The sequence below is a fragment of the Anomaloglossus baeobatrachus genome, chromosome 4 (assembly GCF_048569485.1).
Source record: "Anomaloglossus baeobatrachus isolate aAnoBae1 chromosome 4, aAnoBae1.hap1, whole genome shotgun sequence".
Classification (NCBI taxonomy): Eukaryota; Metazoa; Chordata; class Amphibia; order Anura; family Aromobatidae; genus Anomaloglossus; species Anomaloglossus baeobatrachus.
Genome location: NC_134356.1, coordinates 12,926,944 through 12,950,023, shown reverse-complemented (window position 1 = coordinate 12,950,023; position 23,080 = coordinate 12,926,944). Strand labels below are relative to the sequence as shown.

Sequence of the window (23,080 nt, the reverse complement as noted above, 5' to 3'; positions counted from 1 at the left end):
GTAGTGATGCAGGAACTATTCTTCATGTTATCACCCACTGTTACCTAGTGAACCCTGGGTAGTGATGCAGGAACTATTCTTCATGTTATCACCCACTGTTACCTAGTGAGTCCTGGGTAGTGATGCGGGAATTATTCTTCATGTTATCACCCACTGTTACCTAGTGATCCCTGGGTAGTGATGCGGGAACTATTCTTCATGTTATCACCCACTGTTACCTGGTGATCCCTGGGTAGTGATGCGGGAACTATTCTTCATGTTATCACCCACTGTTACCTGATGATCCCTGGGTAGTGATGCAGGAACTATTTTTCATGTTATCACCCACTGTTACCTAGTGAGTCCTGGGTAGTGATGCGGGAACTATTCTTCATGTTATCACCCACTGTTACCTAGTGATCCCTGGGTAGTGATGCGGGAACTATTCTTCATGTTATCACCCACTGTTACCTGGTGAACCCTGGGTAGTGATGCGGGAACTATTCTTCATGTTATCACCCACTGTTACCTGATGATCCCTGGGTAGTGATGCAGGAACTATTTTTCATGTTATCACCCACTGTTACCTAGTGAGCCCTGGGTAGTGATGCGGGAACTTTTCTTCATGTTATCACCCACTGTTACCTAGTGAGCCCTGGGTAGTGATGCAGGAACTATTTTTCATGTTATCACCCACTGTTACCTAGTGAGCCCTGGGTAGTGATGCGGGAACTTTTCTTCATGTTATCACCCACTGTTACCTAGTGAGCCCTGGGTAGTGATGTAGGAACTATTCTTCATGTTATCACCCACTGTTACCTAGTGAGCCCTGGGTAGTGATGCAGGAACTATTCTTCATGTTATCACCCACTGTTACCTAGTGAGCCCTGGGTAGTGATGCAGGAACTTTTCTTCATGTTATCACCCACTGTTACCTAGTGATCCCTGGGTAGTGATTCGGGAACTATTCTTCATGTTATCACCCACTGTTACCTAGTGAGCCCTGGGTAGTGATGCGGGAACTATTCTTCATGTTATCACCCACTGTTACCTGATGATCCCTGGGTAGTGATGCAGGAACTATTTTTCATGTTATCACCCACTGTTACCTAGTGAACCCTGGGTAGTGATGTAGGAACTATTCTTCATGTTATCACCCACTGTTACCTAGTGAGCCCTGGGTAGTGATGCAGGAACTATTCTTCATGTTATCACCCACTGTTACCTAGTGAGCCCTGGGTAGTGATGCAGGAACTTTTCTTCATGTTATCACCCACTGTTACCTAGTGATCCCTGGGTAGTGACGCGGGAACTATTCTTCATGTTATCACCCAATGTTACCTAGTGAGCCCTGGGTAGTGATGCAGGAACTATTCTTCATGTTATCACCCACTGTTACCTAGTGAGCCCTGGGTAGTGATGCGGGAACTTTTCTTCATGTTATCACCCACTGTTACCTAGTGAGCCCTGGGTAGTGATGCAGGAACTATTCTTCATGTTATCACCCACTGTTACCTAGTGATCCCTGGGTAGTGATGCAGGAACTATTCTTCATGTTATCACCCACTGTTACCTAGTGAACCCTGGGTAGTGATGCGGGAACTATTCTTCATGTTATCACCCACTGTTACCTGGTGATCCCTGGGTAGTGATGCGGGAACTATTCTTCATGTTATCACCCACTGTTACCTGATGATCCCTGGGTAGTGATGCAGGAACTATTTTTCATGTTATCACCCACTGTTACCTAGTGAGTCCTGGGTAGTGATGCGGGAACTATTCTTCATGTTATCACCCACTGTTACCTAGTGATCCCTGGGTAGTGATGCGGGAACTATTCTTCATGTTATCACCCACTGTTACCTGGTGAACCCTGGGTAGTGATGCGGGAACTATTCTTCATGTTATCACCCACTGTTACCTGATGATCCCTGGGTAGTGATGCAGGAACTATTTTTCATGTTATCACCCACTGTTACCTAGTGAGCCCTGGGTAGTGATGCGGGAACTTTTCTTCATGTTATCACCCACTGTTACCTAGTGAGCCCTGGGTAGTGATGCAGGAACTATTTTTCATGTTATCACCCACTGTTACCTAGTGATCCCTGGGTAGTGATGCGGGAACTTTTCTTCATGTTATCACCCACTGTTACCTAGTGAGCCCTGGGTAGTGATGCAGGAACTATTTTTCATGTTATCACCCACTGTTACCTAGTGATCCCTGGGTAGTGATGCGGGAACTTTTCTTCATGTTATCACCCACTGTTACCTGGTGAACCCTGGGTAGTGATGCGGGAACTATTCTTCATGTTATCACCCACTGTTACCTGATGATCCCTGGGTAGTGATGCAGGAACTATTTTTCATGTTATCACCCACTGTTACCTAGTGAGCCCTGGGTAGTGATGCAGGAACTATTTTTCATGTTATCACCCACTGTTACCTAGTGAGCCCTGGGTAGTGATGCGGGAACTTTTCTTCATGTTATCACCCACTGTTACCTAGTGAGCCCTGGGTAGTGATGTAGGAACTATTCTTCATGTTATCACCCACTGTTACCTAGTGAGCCCTGGGTAGTGATGCAGGAACTATTCTTCATGTTATCACCCACTGTTACCTAGTGAGCCCTGGGTAGTGATGCAGGAACTTTTCTTCATGTTATCACCCACTGTTACCTAGTGATCCCTGGGTAGTGATTCGGGAACTATTCTTCATGTTATCACCCACTGTTACCTAGTGAGCCCTGGGTAGTGATGCGGGAACTATTCTTCATGTTATCACCCACTGTTACCTGATGATCCCTGGGTAGTGATGCAGGAACTATTTTTCATGTTATCACCCACTGTTACCTAGTGAACCCTGGGTAGTGATGTAGGAACTATTCTTCATGTTATCACCCACTGTTACCTAGTGAGCCCTGGGTAGTGATGCAGGAACTATTCTTCATGTTATCACCCACTGTTACCTAGTGAGCCCTGGGTAGTGATGCAGGAACTTTTCTTCATGTTATCACCCACTGTTACCTAGTGATCCCTGGGTAGTGACGCGGGAACTATTCTTCATGTTATCACCCAATGTTACCTAGTGAGCCCTGGGTAGTGATGCAGGAACTATTCTTCATGTTATCACCCACTGTTACCTAGTGAGCCCTGGGTAGTGATGCGGGAACTTTTCTTCATGTTATCACCCACTGTTACCTAGTGAGCCCTGGGTAGTGATGCAGGAACTATTCTTCATGTTATCACCCACTGTTACCTAGTGATCCCTGGGTAGTGATGCAGGAACTATTCTTCATGTTATCACCCACTGTTACCTAGTGAGCCCTGGGTAGTGATGCGGGAACTATTCTTCATGTTATCACCCACTGTTACCTGATGATCCCTGGGTAGTGATGCAGGAACTATTTTTCATGTTATCACCCACTGTTACCTAGTGAACCCTGGGTAGTGATGTAGGAACTATTCTTCATGTTATCACCCACTGTTACCTAGTGAGCCCTGGGTAGTGATGCAGGAACTATTCTTCATGTTATCACCCACTGTTACCTAGTGAGCCCTGGGTAGTGATGCAGGAACTTTTCTTCATGTTATCACCCACTGTTACCTAGTGATCCCTGGGTAGTGACGCGGGAACTATTCTTCATGTTATCACCCAATGTTACCTAGTGAGCCCTGGGTAGTGATGCAGGAACTATTCTTCATGTTATCACCCACTGTTACCTAGTGAGCCCTGGGTAGTGATGCGGGAACTTTTCTTCATGTTATCACCCACTGTTACCTAGTGAGCCCTGGGTAGTGATGCAGGAACTATTCTTCATGTTATCACCCACTGTTACCTAGTGAACCCTGGGTAGTGATGCGGGAACTATTCTTCATGTTATCACCCACTGTTACCTGGTGATCCCTGGGTAGTGATGCGGGAACTATTCTTCATGTTATCACCCACTGTTACCTGATGATCCCTGGGTAGTGATGCAGGAACTATTTTTCATGTTATCACCCACTGTTACCTAGTGAGTCCTGGGTAGTGATGCGGGAACTATTCTTCATGTTATCACCCACTGTTACCTAGTGATCCCTGGGTAGTGATGCGGGAACTATTCTTCATGTTATCACCCACTGTTACCTGGTGAACCCTGGGTAGTGATGCGGGAACTATTCTTCATGTTATCACCCACTGTTACCTGATGATCCCTGGGTAGTGATGCAGGAACTATTTTTCATGTTATCACCCACTGTTACCTAGTGAGCCCTGGGTAGTGATGCGGGAACTTTTCTTCATGTTATCACCCACTGTTACCTAGTGAGCCCTGGGTAGTGATGCAGGAACTATTTTTCATGTTATCACCCACTGTTACCTAGTGAGCCCTGGGTAGTGATGTAGGAACTATTCTTCATGTTATCACCCACTGTTACCTAGTGAGCCCTGGGTAGTGATGCAGGAACTATTCTTCATGTTATCACCCACTGTTACCTAGTGAGCCCTGGGTAGTGATGCAGGAACTTTTCTTCATGTTATCACCCACTGTTACCTAGTGATCCCTGGGTAGTGACGCGGGAACTATTCTTCATGTTATCACCCACTGTTACCTAGTGATCCCTGGGTAGTGATGCGGGGACTATGCTTCATGATATCACCCACTGTTACCTAGTGAACCCTGGGTAGTGATGCGGGGACTATGCTTCATGATATCACCCACTGTTACCTAGTGAACCCTGGGTAGTGATGCGGGAACTATTCTTCATGTTATCACCCACTGTTACCTAGTGAACCCTGGGTAGTGATGCGGGGACTATGCTTCATGATATCACCCACTGTTACCTAGTGAACCCTGGGTAGTGATGCGGGGACTATGCTTCATGATATCACCCACTGTTACCTAGTGATCCCTGGGTAGTGATGCAGGAACTATTCTTCATGTTATCACCCACTGTTACCTAGTGAACCCTGGGTAGTGATGCGGGGACTATGCTTCATGATATCACCCACTGTTACCTAGTGAACCTTGGGTAGTGATGCGGGGACTATGCTTCATGATATCACCCACTGTTACCTAGTGATCCCTGGGTAGTGATGCAGGAACTATTCTTCATGTTATCACCCACTGTTACCTAGTGAGCCCTGGGTAGTGATGCAGGAACTATTCTTCATGTTATCACCCACTGTTACCTAGTGAACCCTGGGAAGTGATGCGGGAACTATTCTTCATGTTATCACCCACTGTTACCTAGTGAGCCCTGGGTAGTGATGCAGGAACTATTCTTCATGTTATCACCCACTGTTACCTAGTGATCCCTGGGTAGTGATGCAGGAACTTTTCTTCATGTTATCACCCAATGTTACCTAGTGATCCCTGGGTAGTGATGCAGGAACTATTCTTCATGTTATCACCCACTGTTACCTAGTGAGCCCTGGGTAGTGATGCAGGAACTTTTCTTCATGTTATCACCCACTGTTACCTAGTGATCCCTGGGTAGTGACGCGGGAACTATTCTTCATGTTATCACCCAATGTTACCTAGTGACCCCTGGGTAGTGATGCAGGAACTATTCTTCATGTTATCACCCACTGTTACCTAGTGATCCCTGGGTAGTGATGCGGGGACTATGCTTCATGTTATCACCCACTGTTACCTAGTGAGCCCTGGGTAGTGACGCGGGAACTATTCATGTTATCAGCTGTCCCTTATTTAATGACGCCTCGGAAGTGATGGGGGAACTTTTCCTCATGTTATCACCCACCTTCACATATAATGGAGGATATCAATGTTGAAAGTCTGGGTCGGGGAACTTTGTTTTACTGTGGGAGGAGGAAGCTACATCTTACAGCTGGAAATAAGACTTAAGCGGGCGACATCGGTAGCATCGGCTAGCGATGTCAAGCTCGATAGCACCCGTCCCCGTCGTACATGCGATATTGTGTGATCGCTGCCGTAGAGAACATATCGCTACAGCAGCTTCACACGCACATACCTGCCCTGTGACGTCGCTCTGGCGGGAGAACCGCCTCTTTTCTAAGGGGACGGTTCATGCGGCGTCACAGCGACGTCACACGGCAGCCGTCCAATAGAAGCGGAGGGGCGGAGATGAACGGGACGTAAACATCCCGCCCACCTCCTTCCTTCCGCATTGCTGGTGGAGGCAGCTAAGGAGATGTTCCTCGCTCCTGCGGTGTCACACACAGCGATGTGTGCTGCCGCAGGAACGAGGAACAACATCGCTAATAAACAGAAAACGATTTTTTGTTTCAGGACGACCTCTCCGCGGCAAACGATTTTGGCCGCTTTTGCAATAGTTGAAGGTCGCTCATAAGTGTCACACGCTGCGATATCGTTAATGGCGCCGGATGTGCGTCACAATCACCGTGACCCCCGACGATAATTCATTAACGATATCGTAGCGTGTAAAGCCCGCTTTAGACAGATACAGGAGTCTTCTACTGTTATCCCCCTGTAAAGCCTTCTCGGGACCTCAGGGAGGTGGTACGGGAACTTCACTTCATGGTATCATCCCCCGTACTGATCAGACACAATATACTCAAGGAGCAGCACTCATGTAAAAGCCAAGGATCCCGATAAAACCGTTACGGTGTCTCTTGCCTATCCAGCCTTCCAGTGACCTCAAAGGAACAAGGAGCTTTTCTTCAGGTTATCACCGCCCTTAGTGGCCCCCACCATTTAGTTTGGGTCAGACTGTTGGCCAACAATCGTGACTGTTTATCTTACACTTTGATGCAAATTCCCATGAAGATACCCCATAACCGAAAAGTGCTTGGCGGCATTGTCAAACAATCAATCACATGTAAAGTAAAATGACCGATATAAGAGAACAGGACTGGCACTTACGGTGGTGGCACAATGGATGTCCTTCCACACTGTCGCTTCTCTGGAGAGATCCGAGACCTCAAACAAATTATCGAGGATCACCTCCCCGATCATGTCATGTCTGGAGAAGCGGTCAAAGTCGTACACACTAAAATGCAGTTTCCTATTGCTGAGCTGATCGTAAGCCACCGGGAACTGGAAAGTCTCATCGAACATGGGGTTCAGGGTCTTCCTGTGAACTCGGGTCTGAAACTTCTTCTTCCTGTCGGGGAGGAGATAGATCTTGACGTAGGGATCGGATGTCCCACACAAGTCCTTTGCCGGCAGATCCAGGGCTTTCAGGATCTTGACAATGAGCAGTTCGTTCTCGTAGTCGTACTGAAGGACGAAGTTGAGCTTCCCGCACGTCTTGACGTCTTCCTTCTTGTTATCTTCAGAGTCTACGGATTTCTGCTTGTATAACTCGGGTTTGATCCGGCCGATGCTGGTGGTGGTCTCGCCTCTCTGTAGCGGTTCCACCCCCATGCTGAAGTCTACGCTGGACACCTGCATTTGTCTGGGTAAATGTCTCCTGAAGGAATTGTGTCTGCAAGAAAAATAAAACAAAAAATAGAAAAAGGAAGAAAATATAAAACATTGGATTTTTCAATTTGATTTGTATATAATTTTTAGAAGAAACAAGATTTCTCTGAGCTCCCCCTAGTGGTGACTGCAGACAGATTCTTATCATGTATCTCTGTATACAGGGAGCTCCCCCTAGTGGTGGCTGCAGACAGGATCTTATCATGTATCTCTGTATACAGGGAGCTCCCCCTAGTGGTGGCTGCAGACAGATTCTTATCATGTATCTCTGTATACAGGGAGCTCCCCCTAGTGGTGGCTGCAGACAGGATCTTATCATGTATCTCTGTATACAGGAAGCTCCCCCTAGTGGTGACTGCAGACAGGATCTTATCATGTATCTCTGTATACAGAGAGCTCCCCCTAGTGGTGGCTGCAGACAGGATCTTATCATGTATCTCTGTATACAGGGAGCTCCCCCTAGTGGTGACTGCAGACAGGATCTTATCATGTATCTCTGTATACAGGGAGCTCCCCCTAGTGGAGGCTGCAGACAGGATCTTATCATGTATCTCTGTATACAGGGAGCTCCCCCTAGTGGTGGCTGCAGACAGGATCTTATCATGTATCTCTGTATACAGGGAGCTCCCCCTAGTGGTGGCTGCAGACAGGATCTTATCATGTATCTCTGTATATAGGGAGCTCCCCCTAGTGGAGGCTGCAGACAGGATCTTATCATGTATCTCTGTATACAGGGAGCTCCCCCTAGTGGTGACTGCAGACAGGATCTTATCATGTATCTCTGTATACAGGGAGCTCCCCCTAGTGGCGGCTGCAGACAGGATATTATGTATCTCTGTATACAGGGAGCTCCCCCTAATAGTGGCTGCAGACAGGATCTTATAATGTATCTCTGTATACAGGGATCTCCCCCAAGTGGTGGCTGCAGACAAGATCTTATCATGTATCTCTGTATACAGGGAGCTCCCCCTAATGGTGACTGCAGATAGGATCTTATCATGTATCTCTGTATACAGGGAGCTCCCCCTAATGGTGGCTGCAGACAGGATCTTATCATGTATCTCTGTATACAGGGAGCTCCCCTTAGTGGTGGCTGCAGACAGGATCTTATCATGTGTCTCTATATACAGGGAGCTCCCTCTAGTGGTGGCTGCAGACAGGATCTTATCATGCATCTCTGTATACAGGGAGCTCCCCCTAGTGGTGGCTGCAGACAGGATCTTATCATGTATCTCTGTATACAGGGATCTCCCCCAAGTGGTGGCTGCAGACAGGATCTTATCATGTATCTCTGTATACAGGGAGCTCCCCCTAGTGGTGGCTGCAGACAGGATCTTATCATGTATCTCTGTATACAGGGAGCTCCCCCTAGTGGTGGCTGCAGACAGGATCTTATCATGTATATCTGTATACAGGGAGCTCCCCCTAGTGGTGGCTGCAGACAGGATCTTATCATGTATCTCTGTATACAGGGAGCTCCCCCTAGTGGTGGCTGCAGACAGGATCTTATCATGTATCTCTGTATACAGGGAGCTCCCCCTAGTGGTGGCTGCAGACAGGATCTTATCATGTATCTCTGTATACAGGGAGCTCCCCCTAGTGGTGGCTGCAGACAGGATCTTATCATGTATCTCTGTATACAGGGAGCTCTCCCTAGTGGTGGCTGCAGACAGGATCTTATGTATCTCTAAATACAGGGAGCTCCCCCTAGTGGTGGCTGCAGACAGGATCTTATCATGTATCTCAGTATACAGGGAGCTCCCCCTAGTGGTGGCTGCAGACAGGATCTTATCATGTATCTCTGTATACAGGGAGCTACCCCTAGTGATGGCTGCAGACAGGATCTTATCATGTATCTCTGTATACAGGGAGCTCCCCCTAGTGGTGGCTGCAGACAGGATCTTATCATGTATCTCTGTATACAGGGAGCTCCCCCTAGTGGTAGCTGCAGACAGGATCTTATCATGTATCTCTGTATACAGGGAGCTCCCCCTAGTGGTGGCTGCAGACAGGATCTTATCATGTATCTCTGTATACAGGGAGCTCCCCCTAGTGGTGGCTGCAGACAGGATCTTATCATGTATGTCTGTATACAGGGAGCTCCCCCTAGTGGTAGCTGCAGACAGGATCTTATCATGTATCTCTGTATACAGGGAGCTCCCCCTAGTGGTGACTCAAGACAGATTTGAATCTCTGGATAGGAAAGAATCTTTAGCAGAAGATGTTGGACATGGCCTTCATTCTTGCAGTGTTTCTCGGAGGCTCTTGCAATCTTTCTCCGTTCTCCAGTGAAGAGTTTACCTCCAATGAACCCAGAGCACAAAGACAAATAACCCGTCCTCTATTGTACCTGTGGGTACAGGCTGTACGAATCCTACGCCGATGAGCCGGGCCGATGAGACGCGCGAGACCCCTCTGTTCTAAATCTATAGATCCTTCCGCATTCAATTAATTTGGCTCTTTTGTCTGTCAAATTAGCAGAAGGAAATTGCTTATGCAGAACATGAATTACCTGCCGTCATTGTTCTCTGTTATCTGAACGCTCCGTGTAATTAGTTTTCATAAACATTTCATGTCTGTCAGGAATCTCTCGTTACCCCGCGATTGTGTTCCTGTCCTCGCCCCTCCCCGATACACTCTCATTAAGAAAATTCTGCCAAGTTTTTGTGTTTTTTTTATGGCTTTTATCAAGCGTGATGCATTGGTTGGTATTTATGTGCCTATTTTGCCATTTAGTGTAGAGCAAATCCGTGCCTAACGAAGGGTTAAAGGGTTTATCCGCTATCCACAGTTAGGGGATCACTAGCTGAACACTGGGGGTACCGATCCCGAAAATATGGGCCTAAAATGCCCTATTGGAACGTAACAATGTCTGATCATTGACTATGGAAAACAGTCCTTGATAATTTCCAGCGGTTCCATAAGGATAGAGCACGTGCCTATGCTAAAAAGGCATCACAGGCCTCAGTTAGGAAATATTCAGGTGAGTTTCTTTGCCATACGGCTATTTAAACCTGATGTGCTGTGATTCACAGGCTAGAAGTGTGCTTGAGCGGTCCTATGTTCTTCCTCAGGGGCAGTACTATGTTCATCCTCAGGGGAGGTCCCATGTTCATCCTCAGGGGAGGTCCCATGTTCATCCTCAGGGGAGGTCCCATGTTCATCCTCAGGGGAGGTCCCATGTTCATCCTCAGGGGAGGTCCCATGTTCATCCTCAGGGGAGGTCCCATGTTCTTCCTCACGTGAGGTCCTATGTTATTTCTCAGGGGAGGTCCTATGTTTTTCCTCAGGGGAGATCCTATGTTCTTCCTCAGGGGAGATCCTATGTTCTTCCTCAGGGTAGATCCTATGTTTTTCCTCAGGGTAGATCCTATGTTTTTCCTCAGGGTAGGTCCTATGTTTTTCCTCAGGGGAGGTCCTATGTTCATTCTCAGGGGAGGTCCTATGGTCATCCTCAGGGGAGGTTCTATGGTCATCCTCAGGGGAGATCCTATGATTTTCCTCAGGGGAGGTCCTATGTTCATCATTAAAGGAGATCCTATGTTCTTCCTCAGGGGGGATCCTATGTTCTTCCTCAGGGTAGATCCTATGTTTTTCCTCAGGGGAGGTCCTATGTTCATTCTCAGGGGAGGTCCTATGGTCATCCTCAGGGGAGGTTCTATGGTCATCCTCGGGGGAGGTCCTATCTTCATCCTCAGGGGAAGTCCTATGTTCTTCCTCAGGGGAGGTCCTATGTTTATCCTCAGGGGAGGTCCTATGTTTATCCTCAGGGGCGGTCCTATGTTCATCCTCAGGGGAGGTTCTATGGTCATCCTCAGGGGAGGTTCTATGGTCATCCTCAGGGGAGGTTCTATGGTCATCCTCAGGGGAGACCCTATGTTTTTCCTCAGGGGAGGTCCTATGTTCATCATTAAAGGAGATTCTATGTTCTTCCTCAGGGAAGATCCTATCTTCATCCTCAGGGGAAGTCCTATGTTCTTCCTCAGGGGAGGTCCTATGTTCTTCCTCAGGGGAGGTCCTATGTTCTTCCTCAGGGGAGGTCCTATGTTCATTCTCAAGGGAGGTTCTATGGTCATCCTCAGGGGAGGTTCTATGGTCATCCTCAGGGGAGATCCTATGTTTTTCCTCAGGGGAGGTCCTATGTTCATCATTAAAGGAGATCCTATGTTCTTCCTCAGGGGAGATCCTATGTTCTTCCTCAGGGTAGATCCTATGTTTTTCCTCAGGGGAGGTCCTATGTTCATTCTCAGGGGAGGTCCTATGTTCATTCTCAGGGGAGGTCCTATGGTCATCCTCAGGGGAGGTTCTATGGTCATCCTCAGGGGAGATCCTATCTTCATCCTCAGGGGAAGTCCTATGTTCTTCCTCAGGGGCGGTCCTATGTTCTTCCTCAGGGGAGGTCCTATGTTCATCCTCAGGGGAGGTTCTATGTTCTTTCTCAGGGGCAGTCCCATGTTCATCCTTGTGGGCAGTACTATGTAGTCTTGACCAGATCCAATTGTAACAAACCCTTAGCCGTGAGAGGTATTAGCTCCTAATGGGATTTTTATACTTTAGATTTTGTGGCCCATAACAAAAAAATCAGCTATCATTTTCTTAATTGCCCGCTTTGTTTTAGACAGTTTGGATAAATCTGCCCTCAAAATATAAAATATGTACCGGTTGCCCATAGCAACCAATCCAAAAGTGGCTGATTTTCTTTAGAAACTGCTACCTAGGCCTGATCAGTTGCTACGGGCAACAAGGACAGGTTTTTTTTGTCTATTAAATTTGCACGATGGAGCTCTGAAAGACCCAATTAAAGTTGTTGGGGTCACTCACAAGCGGCACAAAGTGAGTAAATGCGAACCTTAGTTTTGATAAACTAGGCCCGAAAGCCTTTTCTAAATTCACATAGGAACCAAATCAGGAGGCCCGACTTAGTAAACGAAGCTCCTTTCCTATTTTCTTTGTCTCCAATCAGCAGTGAAATATTCTAAGCCCCGCCTTCCCGAAGTCTAATATTGAAGGGAGGAAACAAGATGTCTGCCTCCTGAGACACATACAAAACTATTGCCCCTCACTTCAGAAACAGCGGTTTGACAGAACCGTCGCCTACAGCTCGCTCCGTGCACCATTATGATCAATTTGGTGCACTTTGCGAAATAGAAATTCCCCCACTTTAAGACCGAGGAGGATGGCGACATGAGGAAGATGGCGACATGAGGAGGATGGCGGCATGAGGAGGATGGCGGCATGAGGAGGATGGCGGCATGAGGAGGATGGCGGCATGAGGAGGATGGCGGCATGAGGAGGATGGCGGCATGAGGAGGATGGCGGCATGAGGAGGATGGCGGCATGAGGAGGTTGACGGCATGAGGAGGTTGACGGCATGAGGAGGTTGACGGCATGAGGAGGTTGACGGCATGAGGAGGATGACGGCATGAGGAGGATGACGGCATGAGGAGGATGACGGCATGAGGAGGATGACTGCATGAGGAGGATGACTGCATGAGGAGGATGACTGCATGAGGAGGATGACTGCATGAGGAGGATGGCGGCATGAGGAGGATGGCGGCATGAGGAGGATGGCGGCATGAGGAGGATGGCGGCATGAGGAGGATGGCGGCATGAGGAGGATGGCGGCATGAGGAGGATGGCGACATGAGGAGGATGGCGACATGAGGAGGATGGCGGCATGAGGAGGATGGCGGCATGAGGAGGATGGCGACATGAGGAGGATGGCAGCATGAGGAGGATGGCAGCATGAGGAGGATGGCGGCATGAGGAGGATGGCGACATGAGGAGGATGGCGACATGAGGAGGATGGCGCCATTGATCCTTGCCTGGCAGTGTTGTCATGTGGACGTCTCTACAGAAAAAGTATTAAAAAAAAACCAAAACAAAACCCCTCTGTGACCTGTGTTCTCACCGTGAGGATGAGGCGGGCTCGGTGATTTGGCGCTGGATCCGCGCGTGCTTCATTAGATGTTCTTTGAGTGCGTTCTGCACCTCGGCCGGGATGTCCGGAGACGTGTGACTGATCTTCATGGCCGCCTCCTGCACCCGCACAGAATGCTTCCCGTTCTGTTTGATCTCCTTTTTCTCATTGGTTTCCATCACTTCCGGGGGGGCGCTGGGGACACATTGGGGGACGCCATTCGTTGCGGATGTTACAGGTTTACTCCTCCAACACGGCCAACAAAGTTTCCAGAAAACGAAGAGCGAGACCACCAACAGCGCCAAACCGCAGAAACTGACCACCACCGCAAGGAGACTCACCGATATGTCTGCAGGGGAAATAAGAAAATCAGTATCAATAGCAGTTCACAAAATCCGTCATACAGTATAACCGCTATAATACTGCCCCTATGTACAAGAATATAACTACTATAATACTGCCCCTATGTACAAGAATATATCTACTATAATACTGCCCCTATGTACAGGAATATAACTACTATAATACTGCCCCTATGTACAAGAATATAACTACTATAATACTGCCCCTATGTACAAGAATATAACTACTATAATACTGCCCCTATGTACAAGAATATATCTATTATAATACTGCCCCTATGTACAGGAATATAACTACTATAATACTGCCCCTATGTACAAGAATATAACTACTATAATACTGCCCCTATGTACAAGAATATAACTACTATAATACTGCTCTCTATATACAAGAATATATCTACTATAATACTGCTCCTATGTACAAGAATATAACTACTATAATACTGCCCCTATGTACAAGAATATAATTACTATAATACTGCCCCTATGTACAAGAATATAACTACTATAATACTGCACCTATATACAAGAATATAACTACTATAATACTGCCCCCTATGTACAAGAATATAACTACTATAATACTGCACCTATGTACAAGAATATAACTACTATAATACTGCCCCTATGTACAAGAATATAACTACTATAAAACTGCTATCTATATACAAGAATATAACTACTATAATACTGCTCCTATGTACAAGAATATAACTACTATAATACTGCCCCTATGTACAAGAATATATCTACTATAATACTGCCCCTATGTACAGGAATATAACTACTATAATACTGCCCCTATGTACAAGAATATAACTACTATAATACTGCCCCTATGTACAAGAATATAACTACTATAATACTGCCCCTATGTACAAGAATATATCTATTATAATACTGCCCCTATGTACAGGAATATAACTACTATAATACTGCCCCTATGTACAAGAATATAACTACTATAATACTGCCCCTATGTACAAGAATATAACTACTATAATACTGCTCTCTATATACAAGAATATAACTACTATAATACTGCTCCTATGTACAAGAATATAACTACTATAATACTGCCCCTATGTACAAGAATATAATTACTATAATACTGCCCCTATGTACAAGAATATAACTACTATAATACTGCACCTATATACAAGAATATAACTACTATAATACTGCCCCCTATGTACAAGAATATAACTACTATAATACTGCACCTATGTACAAGAATATAACTACTATAATACTGCCCCTATGTACAAGAATATAACTACTATAAAACTGCTATCTATATACAAGAATATAACTACTATAATACTGCTCCTATGTACAAGAATATAACTACTATAATACTGCACCTATGTACAAGAATATAACTACTATAATACTGCTCCTATGTACAAGAATATAACTACTATAATTCTGCCCCTATGTACAAGAATATATTTACTATAATACTGTCACCTACAGTATGTACAACAATATAACTACTATAATACTGCCCCTATGTACAAGAATATAACTACTATAATACTGCCCCTATGTACAGGAATATAACTACTATAATACTGCCCCTATGTACAAGAATATAACTACTATAATACTGCTCCCTATATACAAGAATATAACTACTATAATACTGCTCTCTATGTACAAGAATATAACTACTATAATACTGCCCCCTATGTACAAGAATATAACTACTATAATACTGCCCCTATGTACAAGAATATAACTACTATAATACTGCCCCCTATGTACAAGAATATAACTACTATAATACTGCCCCTATGTACAAGAATATAACTACTATAATACTGCCCCCTGTGTACAAGAATATAACTACTATAATACTGCCCCCTATATACAAGAATATAACTACTATAATACTGCCCCTATGTACAAGAATATAACTACTATAATACTGCCCCCTATGTACAAGAATATAATTACTATAATACTGCCCCTATGTACAAGAATATATCTACTATAATACTGGCCCCTATGTACAAGAATATAATTACTATAATACTGCCCCTATGTACAAGAATATAATTACTATAATACTGCCCCTATGTACCAGATTATAACTACTATAATACTGCCCCCTATGTACAATAATATAACTACTGTAATACTGCTCCTATGTACAAGAATATAACTGCTATAATACTGCCCCTACGTACAAGAATATAACTACTATAATACTGCCTTTCCCTGAATTTTCAGGTCTGTATATCGCTCTCTGATGATATAATACCGTACAGGCTTCACAGCTTCTAACTGAAGTCTTTACACATCTTCCTCCCAATTATTTGTCGTCTTCCCTCTTGTTGATGTCTCTGACCTTTCCTCGCTGTCATCAGAAGATCTAATTAGACGTTTTATTACATTTTAGAGGATTTAGATAAATGTTCGTGTATAAAGTTACAGCTCAGCCGCGGCTTATACCGGATGGAAATAAATCCGGAGTAAAGCGGCATAAAATATTTAAAGTTATTACCTATAAAGCATTGCTGCACAAAATCCTGACAATTGGCTCCGCAGGGGTGGAGAAAACCCCGCCCATGCTTAGATATGTAGCCAATGAGAAATCATTGCATCATTTTATATCCTCCCCTTGCTTCTGGGTAATGATATATTACATGCTATGAACAGAGAATATAAGAAAAGAAGTCCCATGTAAATCCCCCATATAATGGCTCTCTACGGGGAAGACGTCTTGTATAGCCGTTGCTATGGCAGCAGTCTCGGGATGAGCTCTAGCATTTGGGTGACGGGGTCAGAAATTCCCATAATGTCTGTGCGTTAACCCTAGATGACACCAGCATGGCCGCAGAGCGCCGCCAGCCGCAGAAAGGTCTCATTATTGACTCTCATCGTCATGACAACCGAGAAGGGTCCGCAGAGAGGTATGAACACTAAATAATGACCCCTCACAACGCTGCGCACTGGAGAGGATAATGTCAGCCATATTGTCACCCTGTTGTCATAGAAACGGAAGTAACCAAGAAATGGCTGAAAAAGCCGGTACGCAGCCTGTATGGCCACCCAGCTTTTCCTGACTTCTGAATGACATAATGTACAGTAAATGCTATATTTAGGGGCTGTTGCCATAATGTCATGGCGGCCATATTGGCACCCAACTTTCCCGTAATCAGATATAATAGGACTTCTCCTTGTAATTAAGGCGTAATCACTTCATTGATATCAGTATTATCAAGATCTCCGCTAATGACATGAAGGGGAGGAGCCAATGTCAACGCAAAACACTAATTATGTCATGTCCCTTTAAGACCGTGTGAAAACTACAACTCCCAGCATGCCCTGACCACCTGCTGCAGCTTCTAGAGCCATTGAATAGAATTCCCTCCCGGAGGCTCCAGTTCTGGGCTTCCTCATTAGTAGGAGCAAACCCCGCCACAAACCCCCCCCCCCCCCGTTGAATATTCCCAGCACTCCCCGTGCCGCAGCCCTGCCCCCGCTCCATTCATAAATGTTTTATGACAGAACAAGAGATAAATCCGCCATACATGAAGCTGCAGCCGCCCCCGGCTCGTTCACAAAAACTGACTGCATATTGAAAGGTATAACCACCACATTCGGCATGCTGGGAGTTGTAGTTTTGCAACAGGTCAAAAATTGAGACTTTATAATATAAAAATAAAGCAATGGAGAGAGGGACAGGGAGGTACTGGGACCATTGGAGAGGACATACTGGGAAAAGTGGTGAGGAAATAGCCGGGAACAGTGGTGAGGAGATACTGGAACCAGTGGTGAGGGAATGGCCGGGACCAGTGGTGAGGAGATGGCCAGGACCAGTGGTGAGGAGATGGCCGGGACCAGTGGTGAGGAGATGGCCGGGACCAGTGGTGAGGAGATGGCCGGGACCAGTGGTGAGGAGATGGCCGGGACCAGTGGTGAGGAGATGGCCGGGACCAGTGGTGAGGAGATGGCCGGGACCAGTGGTGAGGAGATGGCCGGGACCAGTGGTGAGGAGATGGCCGGGACCAGTGGTGAGGAGATGGCCGGGACCAGTGGTGAGGAGATGGCCGGGACCAGTGGTGAGGAGATGGCCGGGACCAGTGGTGAGGAGATGGCCGGGACCAGTGGTGAGGAGATGGCCGGGACCAGTGGTGAGGAGATGGCCGGGACCAGTGGTGAGGAGATGGCCGGGACCAGTGGTGAGGAGATGGCCGGGACCAGTGGTGAGGAGATGGCCGGGACCAGTGGTGAGGAGATGGCCGAGAACAGTGGTGAGGAGATGGCCGGGACCAGTGGTGAGGAGATGGCCGGGACCAGTGGTGAGGAGATGGCCGGGACCAGTGGTGAGGAGATGGCCGGGACCAGTGGTGAGGAGATAGCCGGGACCAGTGGTGAGGAGATAGCCGGGACCAGTGGTGAGGAGATAGCCGGGACCAGTGGTGAGAGAATGCCGGGACCAGTGGTGAGAGAATGCCGGGAACAGTGGTGAGGAGATAGCCGGGACCAGTGGTGAGGAGATAGCCGGGACCAGTGGTGAGAAGATAGCTGGAACCAGTGGTGAGAAGATAGCCGGAACCAGTGGTGAGGAGATGCCGGGACCAGTGGTGAGGAGATGCCGGGACCAGTGGTGAGGAGATAGCCGGAACCAGTGGTGCGGAGATACTGGGAGCAGTGGTGAGGAGATACTGGGAGCAGTGGTGAGGAGATACTGGGAGCAGTGGTGAGGAGATACTGGGAGCAGTGGTGAGGAGATATTGGGAGCAGTGGTGAGGAGATACTGAGGGCAGTGGTGAGGAGATATTGGGAACAGTGGTGAGGAGATAGCCGGAACCAGTGGTGAGGAGATAGCCGGGACCAGTGGTGAGAAGATAGCCGGAACCAGTGGTGAGGAGATGCTGGGACCAGTGGTGAGGAGATGCCGGGACCAGTGGTGAGGAGATGCCGGGACCAGTGGTGAGGAGATGCCGGGACCAGTGGTGAGGAGATAGCCGGAACCAGTGGTGCGGAGATAGTCGGAACCAGTGGTGAGGAGATACTGGGAGCAGTGGTGAGGAGATACTGGGAGCAATGGTGAGGAGATACTGGGAGCAGTGGTGAGGAGATATTGGGAGCAGTGGTGAGGAGATACTGAGGGCAGTGGTGAGGAGATACTGGGAGTAGTGGTGAGATGCTGGGAGCAGTAGTGAGTGAGGAGATGCTGGGAGCAGTGGCCGGAACCAGTGGTGAGGAGATAGCCGGAACCAGTGGTGAGGAGATAGCCGGAACCAGTGGTGAGGAAATACTGGGAGTAGTGGTGAGGAGATACTGGGAGCAGTGGTGAGGAGATACTGGGAGCAGTGGTGAGGAGATACTGGGAGCAGTGGTGAGGAGATACTGGGAGCACTGGTGAGGAGATACTGGGAGCAGTGGTGAGGAGATACTGGGAGCACTGGTGAGGAGATACTGGGAGCACTGGTGAGGAGATACTGGGAGCACTGGTGAGGAGATACTGGGAGCAGCGGTGAGGAGGACTGGGAGATACTGGGAGCAGTGGTGAGAAGGACTGTGAGATACTGGGAGCAGTGGTGAGAAGGACTGTGAGATACTGGGAGCAGTGGTGAAGTGGATGAAGAGATACTGGGAGCAGTGGGGAGGCCGTAACGGGGAGCAGTGGGGAGGCCGTAAAGGGGAGCAGTGGGGAGGCGGTAACGGGAGCAGTAGTGAGGTGGTATTGGGATCGGTGGTGGGAAGGATGGGGAGATACTGGAAGCAGTCGTGCGGCAATACTGGGGCCAGTGGGAAGGTGGTAACGGGAGCAGGTCGGGAGGAGGTAACGGGACCAGTGGTGAGGAGATACTGACACTAGTGGTGAGGAGATACCGGGACCAGTGGTGAGGAGATACCGGGACCAGTGGAGAGGAGATAGCCGGGACCAGTGGAGAGGAGATAGCCGGGACCAGTGGAGAGGAGATAGCCGGGACCAGTGGAGAGGAGATAGCCGGGACCAGTGGTGAGGAGATAGCCGGGACCAGTGGTGAGGAGATAGCCGGGACCAGTGGTGAGGAGATAGCCGGGACCAGTGGTGAGGAGATAGCCGGGACCAGTGATGAGATACCGGGAAAAGTAATAAGGAGATACCGGGACTAGTGATGAGGAGATACCGGGACCAGTGGTGAGGAGATACCGGGACCAGTGGTGAGGAGATAGCCGGGACCAGTGATGAGATACCGGGAAAAGTAATAAGGAGATACCGGGACTAGTGATGAGGAGATACCGGGACCAGTGGTGAGGAGATACCGGGACCAGTGGTGAGGAGATACCGGGACCAGTGGTGAGGAGATAGCCGGGACCAGTGATGAGATACCGGGAAAAGTAATAAGGAGATACCGGGACTAGTGATGAGGAGATACCGGGACCAGTGGTGGATGGGGAGCTCTCGGGGTGGTGCATATAGTATTGATGTACTGAAGTCGCATGTTTCGGGGGTAGTAGGGTAATGGTGAGGTGGGTGCAGTGATTGGAGGATTGGGGTGACCTGCGGGGGCTTGGGGAGGGGGTCACGCGAATGTCTGAAGACCATGAAGACATCATAAGTGACTAGACATAGCATCTATGTGGACCGGGGTCCGTGCTGCTGAGCGGGGGCCACGTATATTGGGGCATTAGGGGTCACGTGAAGATCTGTAGCTTCAGGAGTACGGACCATAAGGTGCCGAGAGATGGAGGCTGCGGAGACCACACATGCTAGGCGGCCATCGCTCACAGAGGACAGGATCTGAGGTGACGGGAGGTTGTGCTGAGGATGGATCCCCGGAGGGCAGACGACTGGGGAGCAGCATTAAGATGGCTAGACGACTAATGGGAGACCAAGGCTGGAGGACACTGTGTGTGGGGGGCAGCCTGGTATTGGGGTACATATTATATTGGGGAGGTTCCGGATATTTTGGGGTGCAGAGTAAAATAACTTGAAGGAGTTGTATTGTATTGAAGGAGAGGTTGTATTATGGTGTAGAAAGATACCGGGGGGATCTATAGGAGGCGCTGAGGTGACGGGGACATTGGGTGGCACGAAGGTTCGGGCGCTGAGCTGTGGGAGACAGATATTGGGGTACACCCAAGTGAGAACGGAGATAGTGACGGGACGAGACTCCGAAAAACAGGAACATATCGGGGAGTCAGAGACAACTGTATAAATAGCTGTATATATCGGGGTCACACACAGAGATGGGGGCAGGATCCGTATATATTGGGGTCACACACAGATGTGGGGGGCAGGAGCCGTATATATCGGGGTCACACACAAGTGGGGGCAGGAGAAGTATATATCGTGGTCACACACAGATGGGGGCAGGAGCCATATAGATCGGGGTCACACATTTGGGGGGGCAGGAGCCGTATATATCAGGGTCACACACAGATTAGGGGGGTAGGAGCCGTATATATCGGGGTCACACACAGATGGGGGCAGGAGCCGTATATATCGGGGTCACTCACAGATGGGGGGCAGGATCCGTATATATTGGGGTCACACTCAGATGTGGGGGTAGGACCCGTATATATCGGGGTCACACACAGATGTGGGGGGGCAAGAGCCATATATATCGGGGTCACACAGGTTGGGGTTCAGGAGCCTTATATATCGGGGTCACACACAGAGATGGGGGCAGGATCCGTATATATTGGGGTCACACACAGGTGGGGGGGCAGGAGCCGTATATATCGGGGTCACACACAGATGTGGGGGGCAGGAGCCGTATATATCGGGGTCACACACAGAGATGGGGGCAGGATCCGTATATATTGGGGTCACACACAGGTGGGGGGGCAGGAGCCGTATATATCGGGGTCACACACAGATGTGGGGGGCAGGAGCCGTATATATCGGGGTCACACACAGGTGGGGGCAGGAGCAATATATATCGTGGTCACACACAGATGGGGGCAGGAGCCATATAGATCGGGGTCACACAGTTGGGGGGGCAGGAGCCGTATATATCGGGGTCACACACAGATGGGGGCAGGAGCCGTATATATCGGGGTCACTCACAGATGGGGGCAGGATCCGTATATATCAGGGTCACACTCAGATGTGGAGGTAGGACCCGTATATATCAGGGTCACACACAGATGTGGGGGGGGGGGCAAGAGCCGTATATATCGGGGGTCACACAGGTTGGGGTTCAGGAGCCGTATATATCGGGGTTACACAGGTTGGGGTTCAGGAGCCGTATATATCGGGGTCACATACAGATGGGGTAGAAGCCGTCTATATCGGGGTCACACACAGAGATGGGGCACGAGCCGTATATATTAGGGTCACACACAGAGATGGGGGGCAGAAGCCGTATATATCAGGGTCACACACAGAGATGGGGGGCAGAAGCCGTATATATCAGGGTCACACACAGAGATGGGGGGCAGAAGCCGTATATATCAGGGTCACACACAGAGATGGGGGGCAGAAGCCGTATATATCAGGGTCACACACAGAGATGGGGGGCAGAAGCCGTATATATCAGGGTCACACACAGAGATGGGGGGCAGAAGCCGTATATATCGGGGTCAGAGACAGGTGGGGGCAGGAGCCGTATATATCGGGGTCACACACAGTAGGGGTGTGCAGGAGCTGGTGCCTGGACTTTAGAAATCTGAAGTAGAGGACCTGTTGCTACTTTGCTCGCTCAGAATCTCAATGAGTTCCTCTGCCCGCTCTTCTGCCCGCTCCTCTGCCCGCTCTTCTGCCCGCTCCTCTGCCCGCTCCTCTGCCCGCTCCTCTGCCCGCTCTTCTGCCCGCTCCTCTGCCCGCTCCTCTGCCCGCTCTTCTGCCCGCTCCTCTGCCCGCTCCTCTGCCCGCTCTTCTGCCCGCTCCTCTGCCCGCTCTTCTGCCCTTGGACACTCACCTGTACTGCCGGCTCCCTGGTTGTTCAGGGGGAAGATGCCGGTGCACTTGTCCCACTCCACCTGCCCATTCTTCTCTCTGCTCCTCTGCCCGATCCCCTGCCCGCTCCTCTGCCCGCTCTGACACTCACCTGTACTGCCGGCTCCCTGGTTGCTCCGGGGGAAGATGCCGGTGCACTTGTCCCACTCCACCTGCCCCCCCAGGCAGAGCTCGGACACGATCTGCAGCGCCTTCTGGCACAGGCTCACCCCGTCCTCCTTATGGAAACTCATCCCGTCCCCGGTCATCTAGGTCACGGCCGCACACAGCGCCGGCAGCCGGAGATCGGGCGCAGCAGCCGGCACCATCCGCCGGGCAGAGCGGAGCGCAGCGCACTGACAGCGGACTCCAGAGCCGGTAATAAGCGCCGCCTTATAACAGGGGGAGCAGCCGGCAGGGGGCAGCAGTGAGAGGAGAAGAGGGAGAGAAGAGTGAGAAGGATGAGGAGGGAGAAGAGGATGAGGAGGGAGAAGAGGAGGGAGTAGAGGGAGAGAAGGGTGAGC

The 23,080-nt window shown here is 48.8% G+C and overlaps 1 protein-coding gene across 1 annotated transcript in view; it reads right to left on the bottom strand.

Annotated features, from left to right (window-relative positions):
- Positions 1-22,825, bottom strand: part of SYT10 (synaptotagmin 10) — a 62,633-nt gene extending 39,808 nt beyond the window's left edge. Inside the window, exons 1-3 of the mRNA XM_075341986.1 lie at positions 22,669-22,825; positions 13,296-13,653; positions 6,824-7,388 (exon numbers count right to left, since the gene is read on the bottom strand). Of these exons, the coding sequence (XP_075198101.1) occupies positions 6,824-7,388; positions 13,296-13,653; positions 22,669-22,825 (1,080 nt within the window). The remainder of the gene's footprint in view (positions 1-6,823; positions 7,389-13,295; positions 13,654-22,668) is intronic.
- Between the last annotated feature and the right edge of the window lie 255 nt (positions 22,826-23,080).